Genomic DNA, 22961 nt, shown 5'->3' on the forward strand with positions numbered 1-22961 from the left:
GGCATTGAAAGCGTTCCACAGGGATGCTGGCCCACGTTGTTCTTGATACAGACGGGAAACCGTTAAGAACCGCAACGCTGCTGGGTGCTCAACACAAACCGGTGCGCCTGGCACCTACTACCATACCCCATTCAGAGACACATTTTCGTCTTGCCCATTCACCCTCAATGGCACACATACACAATTCATGTCTCAATTGTCTCAAGGCTTAAATATCCTTTAACCTGTTTCCTCTCATTCATCTACATAGATTTTAAAGGTGATTTAACAAATTACATCAATAAGGGATAATGGCTTTCATCGAGAGTCACCTGGTCAGTGTGTCATGGAAAGAGCAAGTGACCTTAATATTTTGTAGACTCAGTGAATACCTCTAACCCTAGACTCAAAGATTGATACACTGATTTCATTCCCTTGTTTGAGCTAGCTGGACTCATTCCTTATCTCTACTGTATCTTGACATATGCCATTTTGTTGACGTCTTTCCTATTTCGGGTTCATCTAAATTTTCGTTACGTGAAATAGTAAAAAGGTTTAATTGAAATATAACCTACCACTGGTGCAGGGTTTGCACTTTCATAGACATTTATTGTCAGGTCSTAAATCACCTCAGGCTTGACAGCTGCAGTTCACAAGCACGTGCAGGACAGACTACACAGATACATTGTCACCCGTTCTTACTCAAGGAAGTAAACCAACTCAGCATGACCGGTGAAATTGTATGGATTTTTAAGAACTTAATTATGCAATGCTACAGTTAGCAGAACAACATGATTGCAGTTCATATGATAACGTGAGTAGACCCAAAATAGATCCCACACGATAAAAAAGGCCAGCAAGCTTGTTTGCAAACACCATGATCGCKTTATACAGTGTTGCAGACTAGTGAGTCATTAATCTTGTTATGAAGCATTCGTAACGGTCACATCCGTTACGCTTAGAACGAGTAAGTAAGTTACTGGCAGAGAAAGGAAACCAATTATACAWCACCTAAGCACTTGATTAAAGTTAGCTCTGCACAGAAAGTTTGCATACAATCGTAACGTTGAGGAAAGGTTGTTATTGTTATGCGTTTCGAGTATGATTGTAACACTGCCTGTCCAAATCAGCGTTCTTTCTATACTAGCATTCATAGACACATTTAAACAAATATATTTGTTTCATTAACCTCCCGACTTGGTCAGAAACACAGGGGGACAAATGAGGACCAAAACAAAATTCTGTGAGCCATTGCCAAAAGCTATGAAATCTGGTTGACTGAMAAAACGTATTTTGAGACTGTATCCTACTTTGTAGTAACAATAACATTCAATTTGGCAAATAAAGGACAAATGTAGTCTTTAAATACACACATTCAAGGTAAATATGATAGTAGTTTAATTAGGAAATAAGCTATTTGTTTTTTCATGCTCAGGTTGAACTTACAATAAAAAATAAAAAATAGACATAGAACCATAAAAACATTGCAAATCTCTAATGTAAAGCACAAAAGGGTAGGCCACCATTGTCAGACCCTGAAATGTACGGCCAAATACATTTTTACCTGGCCAAATCCTTAAAATGGCCTGCAAAAAAAAGTTTAACACACTACCCACTATTTGTTTCTGCAGTGAGGATTCACCCCATTTAGATAAATATTTTTAAATTCTCTGCAGAAAAACATTGTTTTGAACTCAAAAAGCAGTAGTAGCTGTATGCAAATCACAGCTGAACGGCTCTTTCACAGATGCGATTCGGTTCCCCGACTTTCACCAAAAAGAGCCGTTCGACCCATCACTTAAAGCTGTTATTAACATAAAACTGGCAGCAATTGATGTTTAAGTCAAAATGGAAAATACCAGTGTCCTTAAACTGGACATGGTCACCAATACAAAAAYAAATACAGTTAATTATGGCACTGAAAATACATATTTCAAGAAGGTAATATGCTATATTGTTAAGACTTATGTAGGCACTCAATGCCAACCTAATACCCAAGCATTGTAACAAGTAGTCAGAGTAAAGAGAGCACTGGAGGGGACGACTGGCGAGCCATCTCAGGAAGCTAAGATGACAATGTATGATCATTAAATGTCCTTGAGCTAATTCTAGCTTGTTAGTCTACGTTGTATCAACCAACTCTTTACAATGTTTGTAGCTACCTTGGTAACTAGAAAACCAGTTCTGCTCTCCTGCTAGTRTAACCGATGCAGGCTACCAGTACCAACTAGATACTTGTATGTGTACACCCCTTCCCCTCGAATTAGTGGATTCGGCTATTTGCTGACAGGTGTATAAAATCGAGCACAGATGCATGCAATCTCCATTGACAAACATTGKCAGTAGAATGGCCTTACTGCAGAGCACAGTGCCTACCAATGTGGAAGCAATGTCAGCACAAGAACTGTTTGTAGGGAGCTTCATGAAATGGTTTTCCATGGCCGAGCAGCCGTGCACACAAGCCTAARATCACCATGCGTAATATCAAACGTCAGCTGGAGTGGTGGAATCACGCTTCACCATCTGGCAGTCCGACGGACAAATCTGGGTTTGGCCGATACCAGGAGGACTCTACCTGCCCCAATGCATAGTGCCAACTGTAAAGTTTGGTGGTGGAGGAATAATTATCTGGGGCTATTTTTCAGTTCGGGCTAGGCCCCTTAGTTCCTGTGAAGTGAAAGCTTAATACTACAGCATACAATGACATTCTATACAATTCTGTGATTCCAACTTAGTGACAACAGCTTGAGGAAGGCCCTTTCCTGTTTCAGCATGACAATGCCCCATGCACAAAGCAAGGTCCATACAGAAATGGTTTGTCAAGATCAGTGTGGAAGAACTTGACTGGCCTGCACACAGCCCTGACCTCAACTCCATCAAACACCTTCGGGATGAATTGGAACACCGACTGAGAGCCAGGGATAATCGCCCAAMATAAGTAACCGACCTCACTAATGCTATTGTGGCTGAATGGAAGCAAGTCCCAGCAGCAATGTACCAACATGCTGTTATAGCGGGATGGACCATAACTCCATATTAATACGCATGATTTTGGAATGAGAYGTTTGACGAGTTGGTSTCCACATACGTTTGGTCATGTAGTGTACGTCGTTTGACTGCTGTCGRAATCTGGAATTAACGTTAGTAAACTAGCTAGGTAGTAGTCGTTTGTAATCGGTCATAAAATATCAATTTCACTACATTATACCATTACATTTGCAGAAAACCTAGTTAGGCGAACCCACAGACATTGAATTATTCACCATTGACACAAGAAACCCGGAGAAGGCTAGCTAACTCGGCTAACATTACCTTATCAGAGTCGAGGTCGGGGTCAGCCTGGCTCAGTCGGTACAGAAATGATTTCGGATCTCGGCACAGCGTCTGTCGTGTTGTTAAGAAATACGTTCCCCCCACGTTCAAGCGAACCCATTTGGATACCCCGTTACTGGTTGACTGGGTTTTTTCCCCGGTAGAATGAGTCAAACACCTCCGATAAACGGAACCACAAGTATCGGAGCTGTTTTCTGCCATCCCCTCTTCTACGCCCTCTGGTATGACTGGGTGAGGCTGTTGACAGGAAGCTTTTCCTCTCCAGTAGGCTCCACGCCATGCACTGGGCTGCGTTCAGTACGAAAAAACGCAATGGAACGTAAACGGTGCTGTTCTGAACGACCAGTTAAAAAATAGAGGGGATGGGTTGTGGATTCAAAATGCACCGCTGCCCGTTAAATAAATCACTCATTGCTTCCAGACACACCATCCAAATAGCGCAAACGCACCTCATAGTCCCGGAGTGTCAAACTCACCACGGCGAGTCGAAGCGTTTTTCATTTCAATCAAGACCTASACTACCAGGTGAGGGGATTTCCTTACTAATTAGTGACCTTAATTCAATCAAGTACAAAGGTGTCGCGAAAACCTGCAGACAGTCAGCCCTCTGTGGAATGAGTTTGACACTTATCAGTCTGTTCACGACATGAGCAGCTATAAAAATAACAGGTTCAAGAACGTGGGACCGTGTCGTTCAGTACAAGCAGTTACGAAACGTAGCATACGTTTAATCGAACTGAACGCACTCCAGGCGATACCACTCCCTTTCCTCCATCTACTAGAGGCCTACCACGCCACTTATAGCATAATATGTAGTGAGCAAAGGGCAGAATAATTTCAAACGTATCTCTGAAATACATAACATTCCTATCAATGTACACAACAAATTATTGAAATCAGGATACAGTAGACCTTACATTTCTATAGCTATGTTGGAATGTTAACACTTTCTTGCAAGCCTTTATATTGTATCAATTTAACACTATGCAGAAAACTGATGGACAGATACATTTGTAATGTTTCAGCAGTCATGTATTATGTCAGGTTGTAACAGAAGACAAGAGGCATGGTTTTATTGTATGCCTAAATCCCTACATGCTTTAATTACTGGACTACCAAGCATTACGTGGAAAATTCATCATTCAACTACTGACCTAGCGCACAAATAATCAGAGAGAGAATGAACAGATTCATTAAATTATCAGAAATATGATTAAATTACTGAGCAAATAGAAAATGTATATGATATAGTAAGAAAAAAAAGCTGTAAAATATTATAGTTTACAATAATTATTCACATTCAAAGGCTTTACATCTCAATACATACACAACATGGCCCCTGAACATGACTTCAATCCAAATATGATTCATATATTAGAATTTAAATAACACAGAATGAACTAGAGGCTAAACAATAGCCATCAAATAACCTTATACAAGAATAAAAATACAAAAACTGTATCCTAATATCATTGCATTTCTTGCTTCAGAGTTCAATAATACATTGTCTGTACATCACAGTTCTAGTCGGTTACAAACCAGGTAGAGTATTACATACAATGTAACCGACTGCCGCCCAACTTGATAAAAAAAAAAAAAAGTCTAGCAAGAGAGCAAACACTTTCTATAGTGTTTCCTTACTTTAGAGAGATAGATACAGCAATTTCATCTCTTATTTGGATCAGATACCATTTAGCTGACATCAAAGCACGTTCAGCCCAAACCAGAGGCCCGCGGCTACTATTCACTCGCTCCAGTCACAAAAGGCAAATCAATCGCTTGATACATGGGCCATAATTGGGCCAGGTATCACGTTGTAGAAAAACCATAGGAACACTCCCAATGAACCTTGATAACCCAAACAAGGCAAAGCTGCAAAACTTGCCCTGGGACTACAGCTTTACTGTGATTGCTTCCAAGAAATGATAGTATAGTATTATGGATGTAATGCTTTGTTGATGCTTTCCTTATCACCAAAGCTGTTCAACATGGTGGTCAGCATTAGATTGAGTTTTAAACAGGACATACTTAAGATGAACCGACAATCCCACCCCCAAAAAACTAAAAGTATTCAAACCACAAAGAAATAGCCAGTGAATGGTAAAGAACAGCCAAATAATTCAATAATATTAGCCATGGTTGCCAATGCAGTCAAAATACCCACCTTAACTTTAATAAAAACTACATCGCCAGTGCCCTGGGAGAGAAGCAGACAAGGCTGAGCTACAAAACTGGCCGTGCAGGAAAGCTAAGCGGGTCTTATGATAAGAGAGTACAAGCTAGTGGCATGTTCACCTACCCCGTATTGGCAATGTAATGGATCTACTATTAGGGACTGTCCTCATAGTCTCAGTCTATGGAGAACCAATGCTGAAGCAGAGCTATTCATAGCTACGCCTCACTTTGGGGACCAGCGATCCACTCCGAAACATTAACCTACAGACCCAAACTGAACTGCAATCATTAAGTACCAAGAACCTTGAAAACCAATTAAAATATTATACTCTGTGGACAATGGGGGTCAGACTAAAAATCTAGTTTATTTGGTTAGTGCCTGGTTGCAGTGAGATTCTGAACCAGGCAATAGTCTGCTCTAAGTATGGAATATGTGTGAAGTTCAGGTCTGATCACAGAGGCATACAATGTTGGATTAAGAACTGGGTTGAGTGTAATACTGTGTTGGGATAGGCTCTGGTATACAAGTGATGCTGGATTGTGTTTTGTGGTTGAACAAGAAAACCATTCCTTGCACTCAGGTGGTCCGAATGGTTCCTCATGCCAGTGGAATTATACAGACAAGCCTGTCCTCTCCCTTTCCCTTGCAGAATATACAAGATGCCGATGTGCATGGAAGCAGTCACATCAACACATGGAAAAATGAATTTAGAAGCTTCACAGAGAGCACAAAGAACAAGCAAAGCAAACCTTAAATCCCATGGTCTTTTCCCCCCCCTATTGGTTCTGCTTATTTCAGAGAAATAAAATAAACAAGGTCTAGATGCCATAGATGCTAGCGTCTCTAAAATAGCTTTTTTTTTTTTTTTTTTTTTACATTGCTGTGAAGGGCACTCAGGAGGGTGTCACTCTGCTCCGTGATCGGCCTCAGAGCTAGGAGGAAGGAGTGGCGCAGGAGGAACTGCTCTCCTATAGGCCAAGGTTTTGGTGCTTGTGATAGATCTTTCTCCACACTTCCTGGATCTTCTTACACCACTTGTCTGCATTTCCGCTCGGGTCCATCAGATAGTATGTTCGATTGGGCTGTAAAAAAATGTCAACAAAGATCAAATAAAAAAAAAACATCCAAAGCTGAGAAAGTCAATATAGTCAGAAGAGACCAGAGTTTGTGATCATGTCAGTTTGAAGCTACAAACGGTTGCTTTTTACCAATATCATTTTTTCTACAGTCATTACAGTGTCGTCAATAAGTGTTAATTGCAGTTAACATTTACCGTGTGGACAAAGAAGGTCTTAAAGTTCTTGGCCTCTGGACGCAGCTCGGGGGACCAGGGGATCTCCCCCTTCAAGACCTTGTTGACAGGGTCCACGTAGTACAGGTGTGGCCCTTCAGTGAGGAGCAGCTGTCTCCGTCGAGCAAACAGGCCCTGCAATGGAATCATGAGACATGGCATGAGATCACCACCAGAGGGGGCTAGTTCTAAGAGTGTGGCATTACACACCAGAGGTGGTATTCCCCTTCGCTGCTGACCTAGAATCAGCTTTCTCCAGCTCTAACAAGTGAAACTACACACAAACACTGCTCCTCATTGTCAACAACTAAACATTTGGTAAGTTCAAAGTGATACTCTTATGAACTTACTTACTATGAAAACTCTGAGATGTGATGTAAGGTTTGGCTTCCACTCACCTTCCGTTTATCCACTGGGCCCATTTTCAGGATCAAATKATTCTCAACAAACTGGTGCCTGTGTAAGCCAGTAATAGTAAGGGTTATGAGCAAGTACTTCCAAGCAAAGCAAAGCAATGTAAACAAACAGTTCTTACAACACACTTCAAACTATCAATGTACATTCCAACGTCAAATGTTCATGGTCACACCGAATTTAAAAAAAAAAATTGCTAGGAGAGAGTTCCTCAGAGTGGGGCTCACCAGGGGTTTCCACTGGTCTGTTTGTCCAGCAGCAGCTGCTTCTCCTCCTCGGAGAACAGCAGGTCCAGCTCAAACGAGTTGTTGTCCAGGTCGTGGATGTACTGCTCAATGTTGCTGCTGGACCTCTGCGGCGCTGGGGGAATGGTCTCAGGCGTGGAGAGCGAGTGGGACGAGCTGGACTGKGCCACCTGCATRCTGCTGAACTGGCTCAGGAGGTCATCATACTGGGGAAATACAGAAGATTGGGGCAGAAGGTGGTTAGTTGGATTATTGCATGGGCTTTTGCATGGCACAAAGATATAGATCCAATGAATTAACAGGATTCTTGAAAAATCACCACAAGCCAATATGGCATGGTGGCCAAGTTCTATGTATGGGTGGAAGTGTCTCACGTTTCCATAGCAGTCCTCATCATCCTCAGACATGGCTGGCAGGTAGGGGGTGAGCTTGGGTGGCGTCTGCACATGGAGGTCTCCCCAGGAGATGGTCTCGAAGAACGGGTGTCCCCTCAGGGGGTCGTACCCTCCCATCTCCTCGCAACCGATTCTCTTGGAGGGGTCCAGCGACTGAGAGAAACAGAATCGCATTAATATACACAAACACACTGACCCATAGCCTTCTAATCTTACTACAATTTATTAATCCAGTCTGTGGATAATCGAGAGACGCACCATAACATGTCGAATCCTATACTACAGTGCTCGTATTACAGAATTACTTTGAGTATATTGATGAAAACAAGACCTACCAAAAGCTGTTCAACAAGATCTTTCGCTTTGGGGAAGAACTTCTCTGGAAATTCATACTCCAGCTTGATTATCTTCTGGAATATTAGGTACTCGTTTCTGGTCAGAAGTAAGCATAGAAGGACAGTTTGTGAAGTAGAAGTAAGAGCAGCTCCATAAAACATAATATCCAGATGAGTTTATCACAAGTTTAGTACTAGACTAAAACAAAAAAGGTGAGAGGCCGCAAGCAGACATCGTGCTCTACTTACCCAGCTCTGAAGGGTGGTAGCCCAGCCACCAGCTGATAGACTATGCATCCCAAGGCCCAGAGGTCAGAGCTGAAACACATAACCAGTTGATGTCAATATGATATCCTACCGGAGAAGGACAGACATTCACTAACTGCATGGAAAAACAATGCATTGGCACAACACTGCAAAGGAGTAGAAGAAAACCGAGTGAGTTGTGAAGAGGTACTCCATGTTCGAATCCCAGTTACCTCTTGCAGGCAGATTTCTCTGTCAGCARCTCTGGAGACACATACTGCGCAGTTCCTACAAAGGAGTTCGCTCTCGCTGCAAAACAATAAGGGGGTATGAACCAGACAACACACCTGATGTGACACCTGATTTTCAAAACTTTAAAAATAACAAATTTCGGTATTAAACTAAAAACATAAAATAAGGGAATGTTCAGGGAGGAATAAATTGCAATTATTGATTCCTGTTGATAAACATCTACCTTGTTTGCTATCGGAAGATAATTGCTTTGCCGTTCCAAAATCTGTTATTTGAATGTGCATGTCTTCGCTCAGTAAAATATTCTCAGGTTTAAGGTCTCTGAAAGACAAAATAAACAAATGTGAGGGAACCTAGTCAACCTACATTTTCAATAACAGAATATGGCATAGCAAGAAGGGCTCATTTGTGTTAACAGTGGCAGCAAGTTTACAAGTCGAGTTATTCATACAAATATTGTAMATTTCATGTTAAAATGTATTATATAAATTGAACTAGAATATCCTGTAACATATGACAGGCTTACCGGTTCAGACATTTCCTACCTGTGAATAATCCCCTTCTCATGCAAATATTCTAGTGCGCAAACAATTTCCGCCGAGTAGAATCTAGTACAGGTCTCATCAAAAGAACCGATTTTGCGAATATATTTCAAAAGCTCTCCATTCTTAGCATAGCTAAGGCCAAAATCTGATAGCAAGTTGTTAAGGAAAACTACACGTCAAAGGAACACAAACAAGAGACAAAACATTTGAATCATACAGAGACTAGATAAGTTGCTAAGCAAATGGGTGATGCAGCCAGGCTCCGAGTCATCGTGGTCTCGTCTTATTAAAGGATACACAACTTTTCATCATCTTGAAATGTAAAGTAGAGTTTGACAAAGAATGGGTGATCTAGGTTTGACATCACATCCCTTTCTCTTTTCACGTACTGTGCCTTGTTCTCTTTCATAATATGCCGCTTCTCCAAAATTTTTACTGGAAGAGAGAAAAGTTAGGAGTGAAGTTGAGGGTAAATAGCAGAAAAGAAAACACGATAAACAGAAACTTTGCACTTCTGACAATCCTTAACCTGAGAAAATACCATTGAAGAGAAACAGGTATTGCACATGGAAGCGGAGTTCGACATGAATGCCTACATTTCAACTTACTTGCATATTCTTTTGCCGTTGCCTGTTCTCTTGCAAGAACAACCTAGAGAAAAAAAATATACAATGTTTGAAGAAAATATATTTCTACAACTAAAGCAGTAGACCACTTCATCACCATAGTAAATGAGGTGCCAGGCTAATTTAAAATCCATTGAAACTACTCAGCCATTCCTTTACAATAAACATTAATTGAAGTTGAGTCACTGGAGTATTTGACTAMAAAAATGCTTGCGTGTAACATCTGAGACTAATTCGTAAGTAAAATGGAATGCAGGCTACATACGGTTGAGAACGAGCCCTCTCCTAGTATCTTGCCGAATTTGAAGTCCTCTGGCCTCTTTTTGCGCGGCTGAGGGGCCTGCCGGAGCTCGGAGCCCTGGCTGGTAGGCTTGCCCGGAGCCCGGGACTCGGAGGTGGGGCCATCCATGCTAGGGCAGTGGCTGCTACTTGCGCCTGGGATACCAAGTGGCGAGCAGGAGTCGGGCTGATTTCTTACCATTGATGGATGTGGGCAGGAACAGATGACAACGCTGGATTGAATGGGCACAACATCATACTGTAAGGGAGAGGAGAAAGGGGCGACATTAGGTGACTTAACCACAACATAGGCATGATTGTCTGTCTAGACTTGGGGCCATCTAAATCATCAAGTTTTTTGCTCAATCATTCTCAGTTATGTGAATGATTGAGGACAACAACCAACCGAGCCACTGACTGTTCACCCGCTATCATCCAGGAGGCGAGGTCAGTACAGGTGCATCAAAGCAGGGACCGAGAGACTGAAAAACAGCTTCTATCGCAAGGCCATCAGACTGTTAAATAGCCATCACCAACACATTAGAGGCTGCTGCCCTATATACACACACTTGAAATCACTGGCCACTTCAATAATGGAACACCGGTCACTGTAATGTTAACATATTTTGCATTACTCATCTCATATGTATATACTGTATCTTAGTCTGTCGATCTGACATTKCTCATCCAAATATTTATATATTCTTAATTCCATTCCTTAGATGTGTGTATTGTGAAATTGTTAGATATTACTGCACTGTTGGGAGCTAGAAACAAGCATTTCGCTACACCAGCAATAACACCTGCTAAACACGTGTATGTGACGAATCAAATTTGATATTTAATGTCTTGTCTCAAACACACCAATAGCGTTTTCCTGCCAAGAGTACTTGTGAAGACAGTGCAAACCGATTTTATATGTATAAACGCATGAAAATGTCTGCAGTCAGACGTCAACAATCAGTAGATGAATGGGAAATCCACATTCKGTGCGATGTGTGTAGTGTAAAGGGTTATGWGGATAGGGCTAAATTGARATGTYTCTAAGAAKAAATATTGAAAGYTGATGCATAACCATGGTAGCAATTAAAAAGGGAACAGTTTAGAGATTATGGAAAAATGTGACTAATAGTGAGTACACAACCGTTCACCTGATAAGACTCAATCCAAACATTACACTTGATTTTATGTGCATTTTACATTTGACTGTACTTCTTGCCGCATTTGTTGATTACGAAATCTGAAAATACACTGGATACATTCAGTAACATGATAAGAATAATGCCCTCATAGCTGTGCCATTGTGGTACTAGAGCACACACACTTGTTTTGTTTGGAACACAGCCCTGTATCCCCTACATCACACAATTAATGTTTTTTTACACAATTCAAAAACGGTCCATTAGAAATCGCAATCTGGGTAAGGTGGGCATCATTTGAAAGCTAGTTATACTGCCAACATTAGAAAATAGGATCTTACATTGTTAGGCTGTSACAAGGCAATTCATAGAGGCAGATTGTAATTGTGGTGCGCATAGAATGGAGTCATGAGGACATTCAGATGCGTGGTCAAACTTTCTTCACAATACAACACAGGCTCATTCTGTTCAGAATGACCCAAGGTATAAAGCCATGTCATCTTTTAACAGTACATCAAATGTAGTGATCATAAACGTTGACACTGTATATTACATGAGGTTTATGATATAGAAATTTACATTTGRACTCAAGGGTGTTTGGCTTGCTTGTATGACAAAGGTACTTATTATCCTCAACCTCTCATMATTCCAAATACATCAACTCCTCTTAATTAACAGCATTTCCCTCACTCAGACAAAAAAAACTATTGCAACCGTTTCCAATAAGCAGGAGGGATGGAGACAACTTATTGCGGTGTGCAGTGCTCAAGTTCAGAACGGCTGTCAGTCAAAACCCATACAGCGCTGTGAAGTGCAGACCCTAAGCTCTGAAGTCCTGTATAGCATATCTTACTGTACAGCCAATCTAGGCACAAATCAGCCATTTTCAAACTGTATATGGGTAGGAGTGTAAAGGGCTACGCTATGCCATGTTCAGTCACAGATCTTTAAGAGTGTAGGTGTGAACAAAAACAGCTCAAACCCTGTTCTCTGGAGTGTCTGAGGGCCCCATGAGGAGGCAGGCTAACTCAACCTAKACATGTGCAGGAAAGCACACTGTACCAAACTGTCAACATGTACATGAGGGAATCTAATAAAGACATGTTAATTTAATCCCCACTGTCAAGGGACAGTATTTCCTTTGCACTTTTGAGTCATGATTAGTGTCGTTTCTATACATTTTGTCATGTCTGGGAGACAGGTTGGCTAGGTGTTTGAAAATAAGGATAGCTGGCAGGGCTCCAAGCCTGTCAGGGCTCCAAGCCCAAGTAGGAGCACAGGTGAAGAGCATTATGTTCTATTTACAACCTTGGGCTCGTTCCACTCCAGACATGCTTAGTTGAGGATGAGGCAAAACTTCAAGGCAACAAAAAAATGACATTAATATAACGTGGACATTCTTGAATCATCTAGCTATTTAGGTYATCATGATCAGTAAGTGACCTCATACCTTATGCTCACTATGGGGCAATTTAATCACAAGGGGTGGAGATGTATCTAGTTGACAAGACAATGTGAAGTAGATAAACTCCCGACCCAACCCTTTCCCTGGAAGAAAAATTCCACTTACGTCCTCCAGTGAGAGACGTCAAATGGTCGACACCAAATGCTTATACGATTACATTCATGACAATATATTTTTTTTTTAATTGACTGGTGCTCAAAAAACAATTATATCATRTGGTGCATTTTCCTAAGCAAAGAGCTAACTAGCATCCCGCCTACCACCCTGTCATTAACTAGCTAGCTAATGCTAACAAGAAAATKTAGCATTGGCTAACAGCTTGCGAATGTGAGCGAGGACGCCCAACGGTTGTTTCAATTAGTAAGCAAGCATCACGAATGATCAGGAAGCCAGTTGCTCTTTAAAATGGCAAACATACAAGCACCATCTAAAGACCTATGACCGGCCAAATGAAAAGCTTTAGATTTTATAAATATCCACTTCCAAAATTGTAAACTGAGTTAACATGCGAACGTTAGCTTGCTAAGTTACCCAGTTTAKGCTGGGAAATGAGAAGCTAGCTAGCTTTTTCAGCTAGTTAGGCAGTTTAGCAAAAGGGAGACATTTATTATTATCATTAGTCGAACACGGACAAGTGAAATCTCGAGCGAGCTGCTACTGTAGCTCGTCAACCGCGACACACAACAAGGTGTGGCCAGATTGGTTCCTTATCCATCGGCGAACTACCTAACGTTACATCGTATTGATTCGGTTATGTAGCTAGGATGCGCGTTTACATGGGTCTGTCTGCTAACGTAACCAACTAGTTTGTTAGCATCATCGGCTAGTTCTAGAGCTGACGCTTCAAATATTCAACAACAAGTTAGYTGTGTCAACTAGTTAATTAGGTAGKAAGCTATCAAGTTACTTTCCAAATAGCTAAAGTTAGCCATTGTATAGCTAACGTTAGCTATTTTAAAATCTAAATATTGAAAACATGAACTAGTTCGCAATCCCTTTGCTTTGCTTGGTAGCAACGGTTAGCGATCGTTAACGTTAATGTGTTGGATAGTCAACCGCCAGTTAAACGCCAAGTTGGCTGGCTAACAACCTGGAATTCAACTCACTTACGTTAGCTAAAAGTAAAGCGAGCTATCATGCTGGCAGGATAACTTCATTGACAAACTATCAAATTTAGCCAACAGAATAGCCAAAAGTATCTACACACAGTCGTTAACTAACTTAACGTTAGCACATTTCAAACAATGTAAAACAACCTAGCTATAACGTTAARTTGATGTTCCTATTTCCTAACCAAACCAACATTTTTACGCTAGTAGTCAAGCTAACTGTTCCTCAAACTAGCTCGGTGAACTGAAGTGAAAAAAAAAAGGTTTGAAAACGTAACGTTAGCTAGGTACCTCAAAGGGATGGACCGCGTCTTGTACCGTTATGTACTATTTATTCCACAACAATTTGTCAAATCGGGACGATTTAATCTAGCTAGTTAGCAGTATTTCATTAAACTACAATTTTCGTCCTCATGTTAGGCTAGCCAATGCATCCCATTGGCACTGGAATCCGTGAAAATGGATTGGYTAAACTAGATAGAATAAGGACGAACAAAGCAGTTAAAGCGACAATTTCCATCCCTACATTGGGGCACGTTTTCAAACTATTTCACTTGAAGTTCACCAAGGTGCAAATATATTGGCATATGGTCGTTTCGACTATTCCTTGTAACTGGTCGAMATGTTTTGGTTAGCTAGTCAGAGGTCCTCGTACTGCTGCGCTGTTTTAAATGAGGGCCTAACACATCGAAAATGTTGTCAAACTGCCGCCAAACAATACATCTTGAGCAACGGCTTCGAATTGAAATTCTGATGAAAGAGCCAATACTCACTATTTGACTTGTAGCTCTTGCCATGGAAGTTATCCGCGAGTATTTATTTGGAAAAAAAATATTACAGAACCTCCATTAATGGCTGCCTCTGCACCTTCATTTTTCCAGCTGTGACGTCGTTCCACAACAATGTTACCGCAAAGACAGAAGATGATAGGCCTACTTCTCTGTATCCGCCCCCTTCGCATCGTTTCTACTGAACTTCGTCAATATGAAGACGGCGATAGTCGTTTCAGGAAAAGTTCCAAAACGTCTTGCTTAAGCCTATTTCAAAGCGCCTTTGCATTGCATAACCAGCAGCATACAAAATACGTTACGGCTATATAATAGACCTTTACTGTATATAGTATTCACACTGCAGATACTCCATGTCATGGTCTTCTCTTTCAAATGTTTGAAACTTAGTATGTCCAAGTACAACCCATGTTCAAATATATTTTCTACCATCCACTCACTTTTCATACTCTATCTTCTCTTTGCTGTTGATGCYTATGTCATTGAATACCCATCTCTGATACTTTTCTTGTTCATATTGTAGGGAATTCGGTGGGTATCCCTGACAGGGACTCGAACCCGCGTMCAACGACTGTCAARCTAACACCTTAATCTAGGACTGGCTCGCCAACAGCCAATGAAATTGCAGGGCGCAAAATTCAATCAAMAGAAATCTCAAAATTACATTTTCTCAAACATACAAGTATTAGACACCATTTTAAAGATAMAATTCTCGTTAATCCAACCACAGTGTCTGATTTCAAAAAAGCTTTTWGGCGAAAACAGAACATATCATTATGTTAGGTCAGCAACTAGTCACAGAAAGCATACAGCGATTTTCCAACCAAAGAGAGGAGTCACAAAAAGCAGAAATATTGGTAAAATGAATCACTAACCTTTGATATTCTTCATCTGATGACACTCCCGGGACAACATGTTACACAATACATGTATATTTTGTTCGATCAAGTTCATATCTATATCCAAAAACCTCAGTTTACATTTGGCTTTGCCTCCAAAACATCCCGTGAATTTGCACAGAGCCACATCAAATCACAGAAATACTCATAATAAACATTGATAAAAGATACAAGTGTTATTCACAGATTTAAAGATATACTTCTCCTTAATGCAACCGCTGTGTCAGATTTCAAAAAAACTTTACGGATAAAGCAAACCATGCAATAATCTGAGTACGGCGCTAAGACGACAAATCAACCCAAAGAGATATCCGCCATGTTGGAGTCAACATAAGTCAGAAATAGCATTATAAATATTCACTTACCTTTGATGATCTTCATCAGAATGCACTCCCAGGAATCCCAGTTCCACAATAAATGTTTGATTTGTTCCATAAAGTCCATCATTTATGTCCAAATTACTCCTTTTGGTTCGCGCGTTCAGTACACAATCTAAACTCACGACGCGCGGGCAGGTCCAGGCAAAAGTTCAGACGAAAAGTCATATTACAATCCGTAGAAACATGTCAAACGAAGTATGATGTCAAACRAAGAATTTAGGATGTTTTTAACATAAATCTTCAATAATGTTCCAACCGGAGAATTCCTTTGTCTTCAGAAAAGCAATGGAACAGAGCTCGCTCTCACGTGAACGAGCGTCACGAGCTCAAGGCATTCTGGCAGACCTCTGACTCATTCCCCTCTCATTCGGCCCCACTTCACAGTAGAAGCACCAAACAAGGTTCTAAAGACTGTTGACATCTAGTGGAAGCCTTAGGAAGTGCAAAATGACCCATAGACACTGTATTCGATAGGCCAAGAGTTGAAAACCTACAAACCTCAGATTTCCCACTTCCTGGTTGGATTTTTCTCCTGCCATATGAGTTCTGTTATACTCACAGACATTATTCAAACAGTTTTAGAAACTGAGTGTTTTCTATCCAAATCTACTAATAATATGCATATATTAGCAACTGGGACTGAGTAGCAGGCAGTTTACTCTGGGCACGCTTTTCATCCAAACGTGAAAATGCTGCCCCCTATCCATAACAAGTTTTAACTGTTATGCATCTCTTGTCGAGGTTGCTACATTACCCCCTTCTTTCTGAGAACGTGTCCCCACGATTCTCTATAACAAAGGTTCTGACGTGTACACACCCCCGATTGCCCCATGACTACCCTCCCACTTCTGACGCCAGTGTAGCGAATTCAGGGTGTAGCCATAACCGGGACTCGATCCCAGGTTCAGCAACCGTCAAAACAAAGACCTTAACCGTTACACCTTGACGAGGTCACTAAGTGTTGGGTTAAATTCGCTACAATATCCTATTTTTTTCACTCACATAATTGACACATAAACATGTATTAAGAGGCATAATTGCGTTACATTCTATTCAATGTAACACTCGTCAATTCAATTTTACTGAATTAAGAATGTATAGACGCTGTCTAAGATTACATGCACACAATCATACGATTATTGTTGATAATCAGATTAATTTAATAGTTTGTTTAAAACGTTAACATGCTTTGCAAAATTAACGATTTCCCTAATAATCCTGTTTACATGGACACATCTGGAATCAGGCTACCTGATGAGAAATAAATGCATAAAAATCACCAATCAAAATAAACGTTCTACCACAGCGACCATGTTATTTTTGTGAAGCCTACTTGATTCTGAGTTCGGACATATAGTTTGTACATGAAAAGTATTTCCAAAATGTATAGCCTACTTTCAGTTTTTCCAAACTCACTTCACTCCCTCAAGAGGGAGGCTTGACCTACTGGTGCTGGCAAATCAAATACACTACTGGAACGAGGATTACACAGTTTATATGTCCTAATAATTAGAAATATTGATCAGAAAACCAGGTGTTTTAATCGACATATGCTTACTTCGATTGTGACCATACGACGATTAAGATAAACAGAGTAAAGTGTTTATATGCCTATTGCCATACTCGGCCAATTGCCATAATCCGTTTAATATCGAATTAGTGTCCATGTAAACCTACACAATGTTTAGTAAACAAAGGGCCTCAATTTCTTCACTTTCACATAGTGAATCATTCTTGCCATTCTCCTCAAAGTCCCCAGTATATCCACATTTTTCATTGCACTTTTGATGACTCTCCTGGCTCTTCCTCCTCATCTCCAGTTTCTCTATCCTTTCTCCCATTGTCCTCTTCCTCTTTGACATCATCGTTGTCATCTTCTGATGTTCCAGAACTTCCAGCTTCCTCACCATCACTCTCTGTATCATCCTCTTCCTCAGCAMCACTAAACAAAGATGATATGCAATACCATTTACCAACAAAGTTTGCATAACAAATGTGAAACTGTAATTAATKAAATATATTATGATTTTCAATTCAATACAAAGCAACGGGTCTTTATTACCGAGGGGGTCTGTTGAGATTCATGCATTCTCTCCCTGAGTCAACATCGAATGGATCTGCAAAGATAATGGATTAGACATKTTTGGTTTAAGACAGTCTCTGAAGAAATACACAAACACTCAAAGTAAAATACATTAAAGACTAAGCTTTCTATGTATGACATCAATAGTGCTCCCTCCGAAGGCATACCAGTTTTCTTAACACCTTCTTGTATGGCTAAACATTCACCCCTCACTCAACTCCAAATATTTCCTGGGATTTGATCCMAAACTTCTCCAACAGTAACTTACCAAACTCCTCTTTCTCAGGAGGGGTGTTAAGGTACTCTTTCTCCACAGCCAGCAGCTCCTCCTCTGACTGACAAGCTGCATAGCGATCCAGCAGAGTCTTGTTCAGATCCAGAAACACAGTCCCCCACTTAAACTTCCTTAGCAGAATCACAGCCAGGTCCTGAAAACCTGCATTTCAGACATGTTAATTAATGATTGATCATGACACTGCCAACACTTAACACTACTAAGGTAATCTGATGGTAAAACCAATTAATTTGTATAGATTAAATCAAATGTTATTTGTCACATACGCCGAATACAACAGGTGTAGACCTTACAGTGAAATGCTTACTTACAAGCCCTTAACCAACCATGCAGTTAAGAAAAATAAGTGTTAAGTAAAAAATTWAAATTAATTAAAATAACATATTAAAATAACAAATAATTAAAAAGCAACAGAAAAATAACTAGCAAGGCTATTATATACAGGGGGTACCGGTACAGAGTCAATGTGCAGGGGCAAAGGTTAGTCGAGGTAATATGTACAYGTAGGTAAGAGTTAAAGTGACTATGCATAGATAATAACCAGAGAGTAGCAGCAGCGTAAWAGAGGGGGTGAGGGGGACAATGCAAATAGTCTGGGTACAATTTTAATTAGTTGTTGTGGGTAGAAGCTGCTAAGAAGCCTTTTGGACCTAGACTTGGCACCCCGGTACCGCTTGTCGTGCGGTAGCAGATTAAACAGTCTGTGACTAGGGTGGCTGGAGTCTTTGACCATTTTTAGGGCAATCCTCTGACACCGTCTGGTATAGAGGTCCTGGATGGCAGGAAGCTTGGCCACAGTGATGTACTGGGCCGTACTCACTACCCTCTGTAGTGCCTTGCGGTCGGAGGCCGAGCAGTTGCCATACTAGACAGTGATGCAATCAGTCAGGATACTCTCAATGGTGCAGCTGTACAACCTTTTGAGGATCTGAGAACCAATGCCAAATATTTTCAGTCTCCTGAGGGGGAATAGCCTTTGTCGTGCCCTCTTCACGGCTGTCTTGGTGTGTTTGGACCATTCTAGTTTGTTGTTGATGTGGACACCAAGGAACTTGAAGCTCTCAACCTGCTCCACTACAGCCCCGTCGATGAGAATGGGGGCGTGCTCGGCCCTTCTTTTCCTGTAGYCCACAATCATCTCTTTTGTCTTGATCAAGTTGTGGGAGAGGTTGTTATCCTGGCACCACACGGCCAGGATTCTGACCTCCTCCCTATAGGCTGTCTCATCGTTGTCGGTGATCAGGCCTACCACCGTTGTGTCGTCGGCAAACTTGATGATGGTGTTGGAGTCGTGCCTGGCCATGCAGTCATGGGTGAACAGGGAGTATAGTAGGGGACTGAACACGCTCCCCTGAGGGGCCCCTGTGTTGAGGATCATCGTGGCAGATGTGTTGTTACCTAGCCTTACCACCTGGGGGAGGCTCTGGGGGAGGCTGTCRGGATGTCCAGGATCCAGTTGCAGAGGGAGGTGTTTAGTCCCAGGGTTCTTAGCTTAGTGATGAGTTTGGAGGGTACTATGGTGTTGAACACTGAGCTGTAGTCAATGAATAGCATTCTCATGTGGGTGTTCCTTTTGTCCAGGTGGGAAAGGGCAGTGTGAAGTGCAATAGAAATTGCATCATCTGTGGATCTGTTGGGGCGGTATGCAAATTGGAGTGGGTCTAGGGTTTCTGGGAAAATGGTGTTGATGTGAGCCATGACCAGCCTTTCAAAGCACTTCATGGCTASAGACGTGAGTGCTACGGGTCGGTAGTCATTTAGGCAGGTTACCTTAGGGACTATGGTGGTCTGCTTGAAACATTTTGGTATTACAGACTCGGTCAGGGACAGTTTGAAAATGTCAGTGAAGACACTCGACAGTTGGTCAGCGCATRCTCGGAGTACACGTCTGTCCCTGCTGTTGATCTGTTTAAAGGTCTTACTCACAGCGGCTGTGGAGTGTGATCACACAGTCATCCGGAACAGCTGATGCTCTCATGCATTTACATTTTTTTCAAAAAAAWTKGTTTATTATWATTTTTTTASCCCTTTTYCTCCCCAATTTTGTGGTATCCAATTGGTAGTTACAGTCTTGTCCCATCGCTGCAAATCCCGTRCGGACTCGGGAGAGATGAATGTCGAGAGCCGTGTGTCCTCCGAAACACAACCGCACTGCTTCTTGACACCATGCCCACTGAACCCGGAAGCCAGCCGCACCAATGTGTCGGGAGGAAACAAGTACACCTGGCGGCTGTGTCAGCGTGCACTGCGCCTGACCTGCCACAGGAGTCGCTAGTGCGCGATGGAACAAGGACATCCCTGCCGGCCAAATCCTCCCTTAGACGACGCTGGGCCAATTGTGTGCCACACCATGGGTCTCCCGGTCGCGGCCGGCTGCGACGGAGCCTGGACTCGAACCCAGAATCTCTAGTGGCACAGCTAGCATTGCAATGCAGTGCCTTAGCCCACTGCGCCACTCGGGAGGCCTCGCTCTCATGCATGCTTCAGTGTTGCTTGCCTCGAAGCAAGCATAGAAGTAATTTAGCTTGTCTAGTAGGCTCGTGTCACTGGGCAGCTTGCGGCTGTGCTCCACTTTGTAGTCTGTAATAGTTTGCAAGCCCTGCCACATCCGACAAGTGTCGGAGCCGGTGTAGAACGAGTCAGTCTTAGTACTGTATTGACGCTTTGCCTGTTTGATGGTTCGTCTGAGGGCATAGCGGGATTTCTTATAAGTGTCCGGGTTAGAGTCCCGCTCCTTGAAAGCGTCAGCTCTACCCTTTAGCTCAGTGCGGATGTTGCCTGTAATCCATAGCTTCTGGTTGGGGTATGTACTTACGGTCACTGTGAGGACGACGTCACCAATGCACTTAATGATGAAGCCAGTGACTGATGTGGTGTACTCCTCAATGCCATTGGAAGAATCCCGGAACATATTCCAGTCTGTGCAAAACAGTCCTGTAGCTTAGCATCTGCGTCATCTGACCACTGGGCATTTGTGTCAAATCTTCTATTCAGGTAAATGCGATACGACACCACAGGTTATGAATTAACTGCAGAATAGCTCAAGTCTTACCCACAATGCAGAAGGTGGCAGCAAAAGCCTCCACACAAGACAGCTTGCAGGGCTTCCCATAGTTCACTGGGTTGGCAGCAACCAAGTACGGTAGCAACCGAGGATGACTACCTATCATCTTATTGAAGGGCGTCTCCTCAAGTTTAGCCCAAGAGCAGTCAATGACAGCAAGTCCATTCTTAGCCACAATGTCCCTAAAAAATAAAGGAAAACATAGGACTCTGACTTCAACATTACAAAGACTTGCATATACTATTGAGATATGCCCCAATAATCTTGATTAGAAATTGATGGTTGTGGTCGGTTAAACGTGGTCGGTTAAACATGTCCTGATCTCACAGACAGTGAAAGGGTAAAGGTATGGTCAAATTATTTCCAGCCCTTTGATCTATCAGTGGTAATGACGTGCTTAGGGTTTTGGCCATGTTAAAAGCATCACTCACCTGTCTGCTGGTGAGACGTATTTGGTGCCCATGGGGCTCAGAATGAGTCCATGGAACCTCTGGTTGAGGCGTAGGTTGTGAACAAAGCCTTTGCGGACCAGCTTTCTTCCTGTGCAGCGCTTTGGGTCGCAGTGGCCCAGCTCCCACATGGCCAAGGGGCAGGGCAACTTCACCTGGGCAGCCTCCCCTGCATCATCAGGCTGCAGGCTGGCTGAAACCGAGAAAAACCAACCAAGTTACCAAGCTGGTTTCGGAGCATTTCGTATTATTCTGTACGTAAATCCAAGGGACTTCATTTAGTATGATACATAACGTTTGGTGTGGTTACATAAGACAGATGGTTACTTAAGGCAAAAAACGAAAGGAGGGTGGTTGCTCAGGGTGGATGGCTACGCATATAACAAATCTCATCACGGACAACTTTAAAATTGTAACTTCTTTTCAACTACTTACTACTACTAAGTACTTTCCAACTACTTAGCATGTTGCTAACCCTTCCCCTAACCGTAACCCTTTTAGCTAACCCTTCCACTATCTCCGAAATTTAACCCTAACCACTAACTCCTAGTAACAGATAATACGAATTGTAATTCGTAACATATCATACAAAACAGATCATACAAATGAATACATACCATACTAAACGTAACATATCATCCTAAATGGAGTCTCGGATTTACATACAGAATAATACRACATGYTCTGAGACCAGGTTGAAGTTATATGATCACACATACGCGCAACATGACTGGTTAGCTGTGACACATACTGTTTCGGGAAGAGGCATACTGTACCTTGCAATGCATCATGCATCTCTTCTGTGAAACACTCAAGAGATTTCCCCTTCATCTTGTGTCGTTTATCTTTCCCCTTGTTCACTGGGCGCTCAAATTTACCCTGCTTCTTTCGCCCCATGTTAGAACTGTCAGACTCTCTCTACCTACTGTTAATTGACTGAGAAAAAAATGTAACGTTAACCTGACTTTGTAGCACTTGAATCAACTGGTCCTACAGAACAGAAGTAAACATCCAAGCAAGCTACCAAGATGACATAGAAAACATGTGTACTCCACTCCTCTTGTTTTGAGATTATATTGTGTCGCTTTAGTTGACTAAATAAAAGTATAAACAACCAATTAGTTCACTTTTCATGTGCTCACGCTGTATCGAGGAAGGACTAACACGCACGCGC

At 41.9% G+C, this 22961-nt stretch overlaps 3 protein-coding genes across 4 annotated transcripts in view; all 3 read right to left on the bottom strand.

The window, feature by feature from the left end:
• LOC111977530 (BTB/POZ domain-containing protein KCTD5-like) overlaps nt 1-3812 on the bottom strand; it is a 33853-nt gene extending 30041 nt beyond the window's left edge. For both annotated transcript variants that reach the window (XM_024006981.2, XM_024006980.2), the window contains exon 1: nt 3292-3812. In XM_024006981.2, coding sequence (XP_023862749.1) covers nt 3292-3513 — 222 coding nt within the window. In that variant the 5' untranslated portion in view covers nt 3514-3812. The remainder of the gene's footprint in view (nt 1-3291) is intronic.
• Nucleotides 3813-6316: 2504 nt separating this feature from the next.
• Nucleotides 6317-14722, bottom strand: LOC111977529 (3-phosphoinositide-dependent protein kinase 1). The gene is made up of 14 exons (XM_024006979.2): nt 14603-14722; nt 10103-10375; nt 9820-9862; nt 9509-9646; nt 9212-9356; nt 8890-8987; nt 8648-8723; nt 8418-8486; nt 8169-8265; nt 7813-7986; nt 7421-7644; nt 7178-7235; nt 6762-6914; nt 6317-6570 (listed from the first exon to the last, which is right to left on the bottom strand). The coding sequence occupies exons 1-14, from the start codon at nt 14624-14626 to the stop codon at nt 6457-6459; spliced, it is 1686 nt and encodes a 561-aa protein (XP_023862747.1). The 5' UTR covers nt 14627-14722; the 3' UTR covers nt 6317-6456.
• A 2310-nt stretch (nt 14723-17032) lies between these two features.
• Nucleotides 17033-22959, bottom strand: tsr3 (TSR3 ribosome maturation factor). The gene is made up of 6 exons (XM_024008278.2): nt 22564-22959; nt 21770-21980; nt 21327-21520; nt 18248-18415; nt 17959-18013; nt 17033-17838 (listed from the first exon to the last, which is right to left on the bottom strand). The coding sequence occupies exons 1-6, from the start codon at nt 22682-22684 to the stop codon at nt 17670-17672; spliced, it is 918 nt and encodes a 305-aa protein (XP_023864046.1). The 5' UTR covers nt 22685-22959; the 3' UTR covers nt 17033-17669.
• Nucleotides 22960-22961: the final 2 nt, after the last annotated feature.

The sequence above is a fragment of the Salvelinus sp. IW2-2015 genome, linkage group LG18 (assembly GCF_002910315.2).
Source record: "Salvelinus sp. IW2-2015 linkage group LG18, ASM291031v2, whole genome shotgun sequence".
Classification (NCBI taxonomy): domain Eukaryota; kingdom Metazoa; phylum Chordata; class Actinopteri; order Salmoniformes; family Salmonidae; genus Salvelinus; species Salvelinus sp. IW2-2015.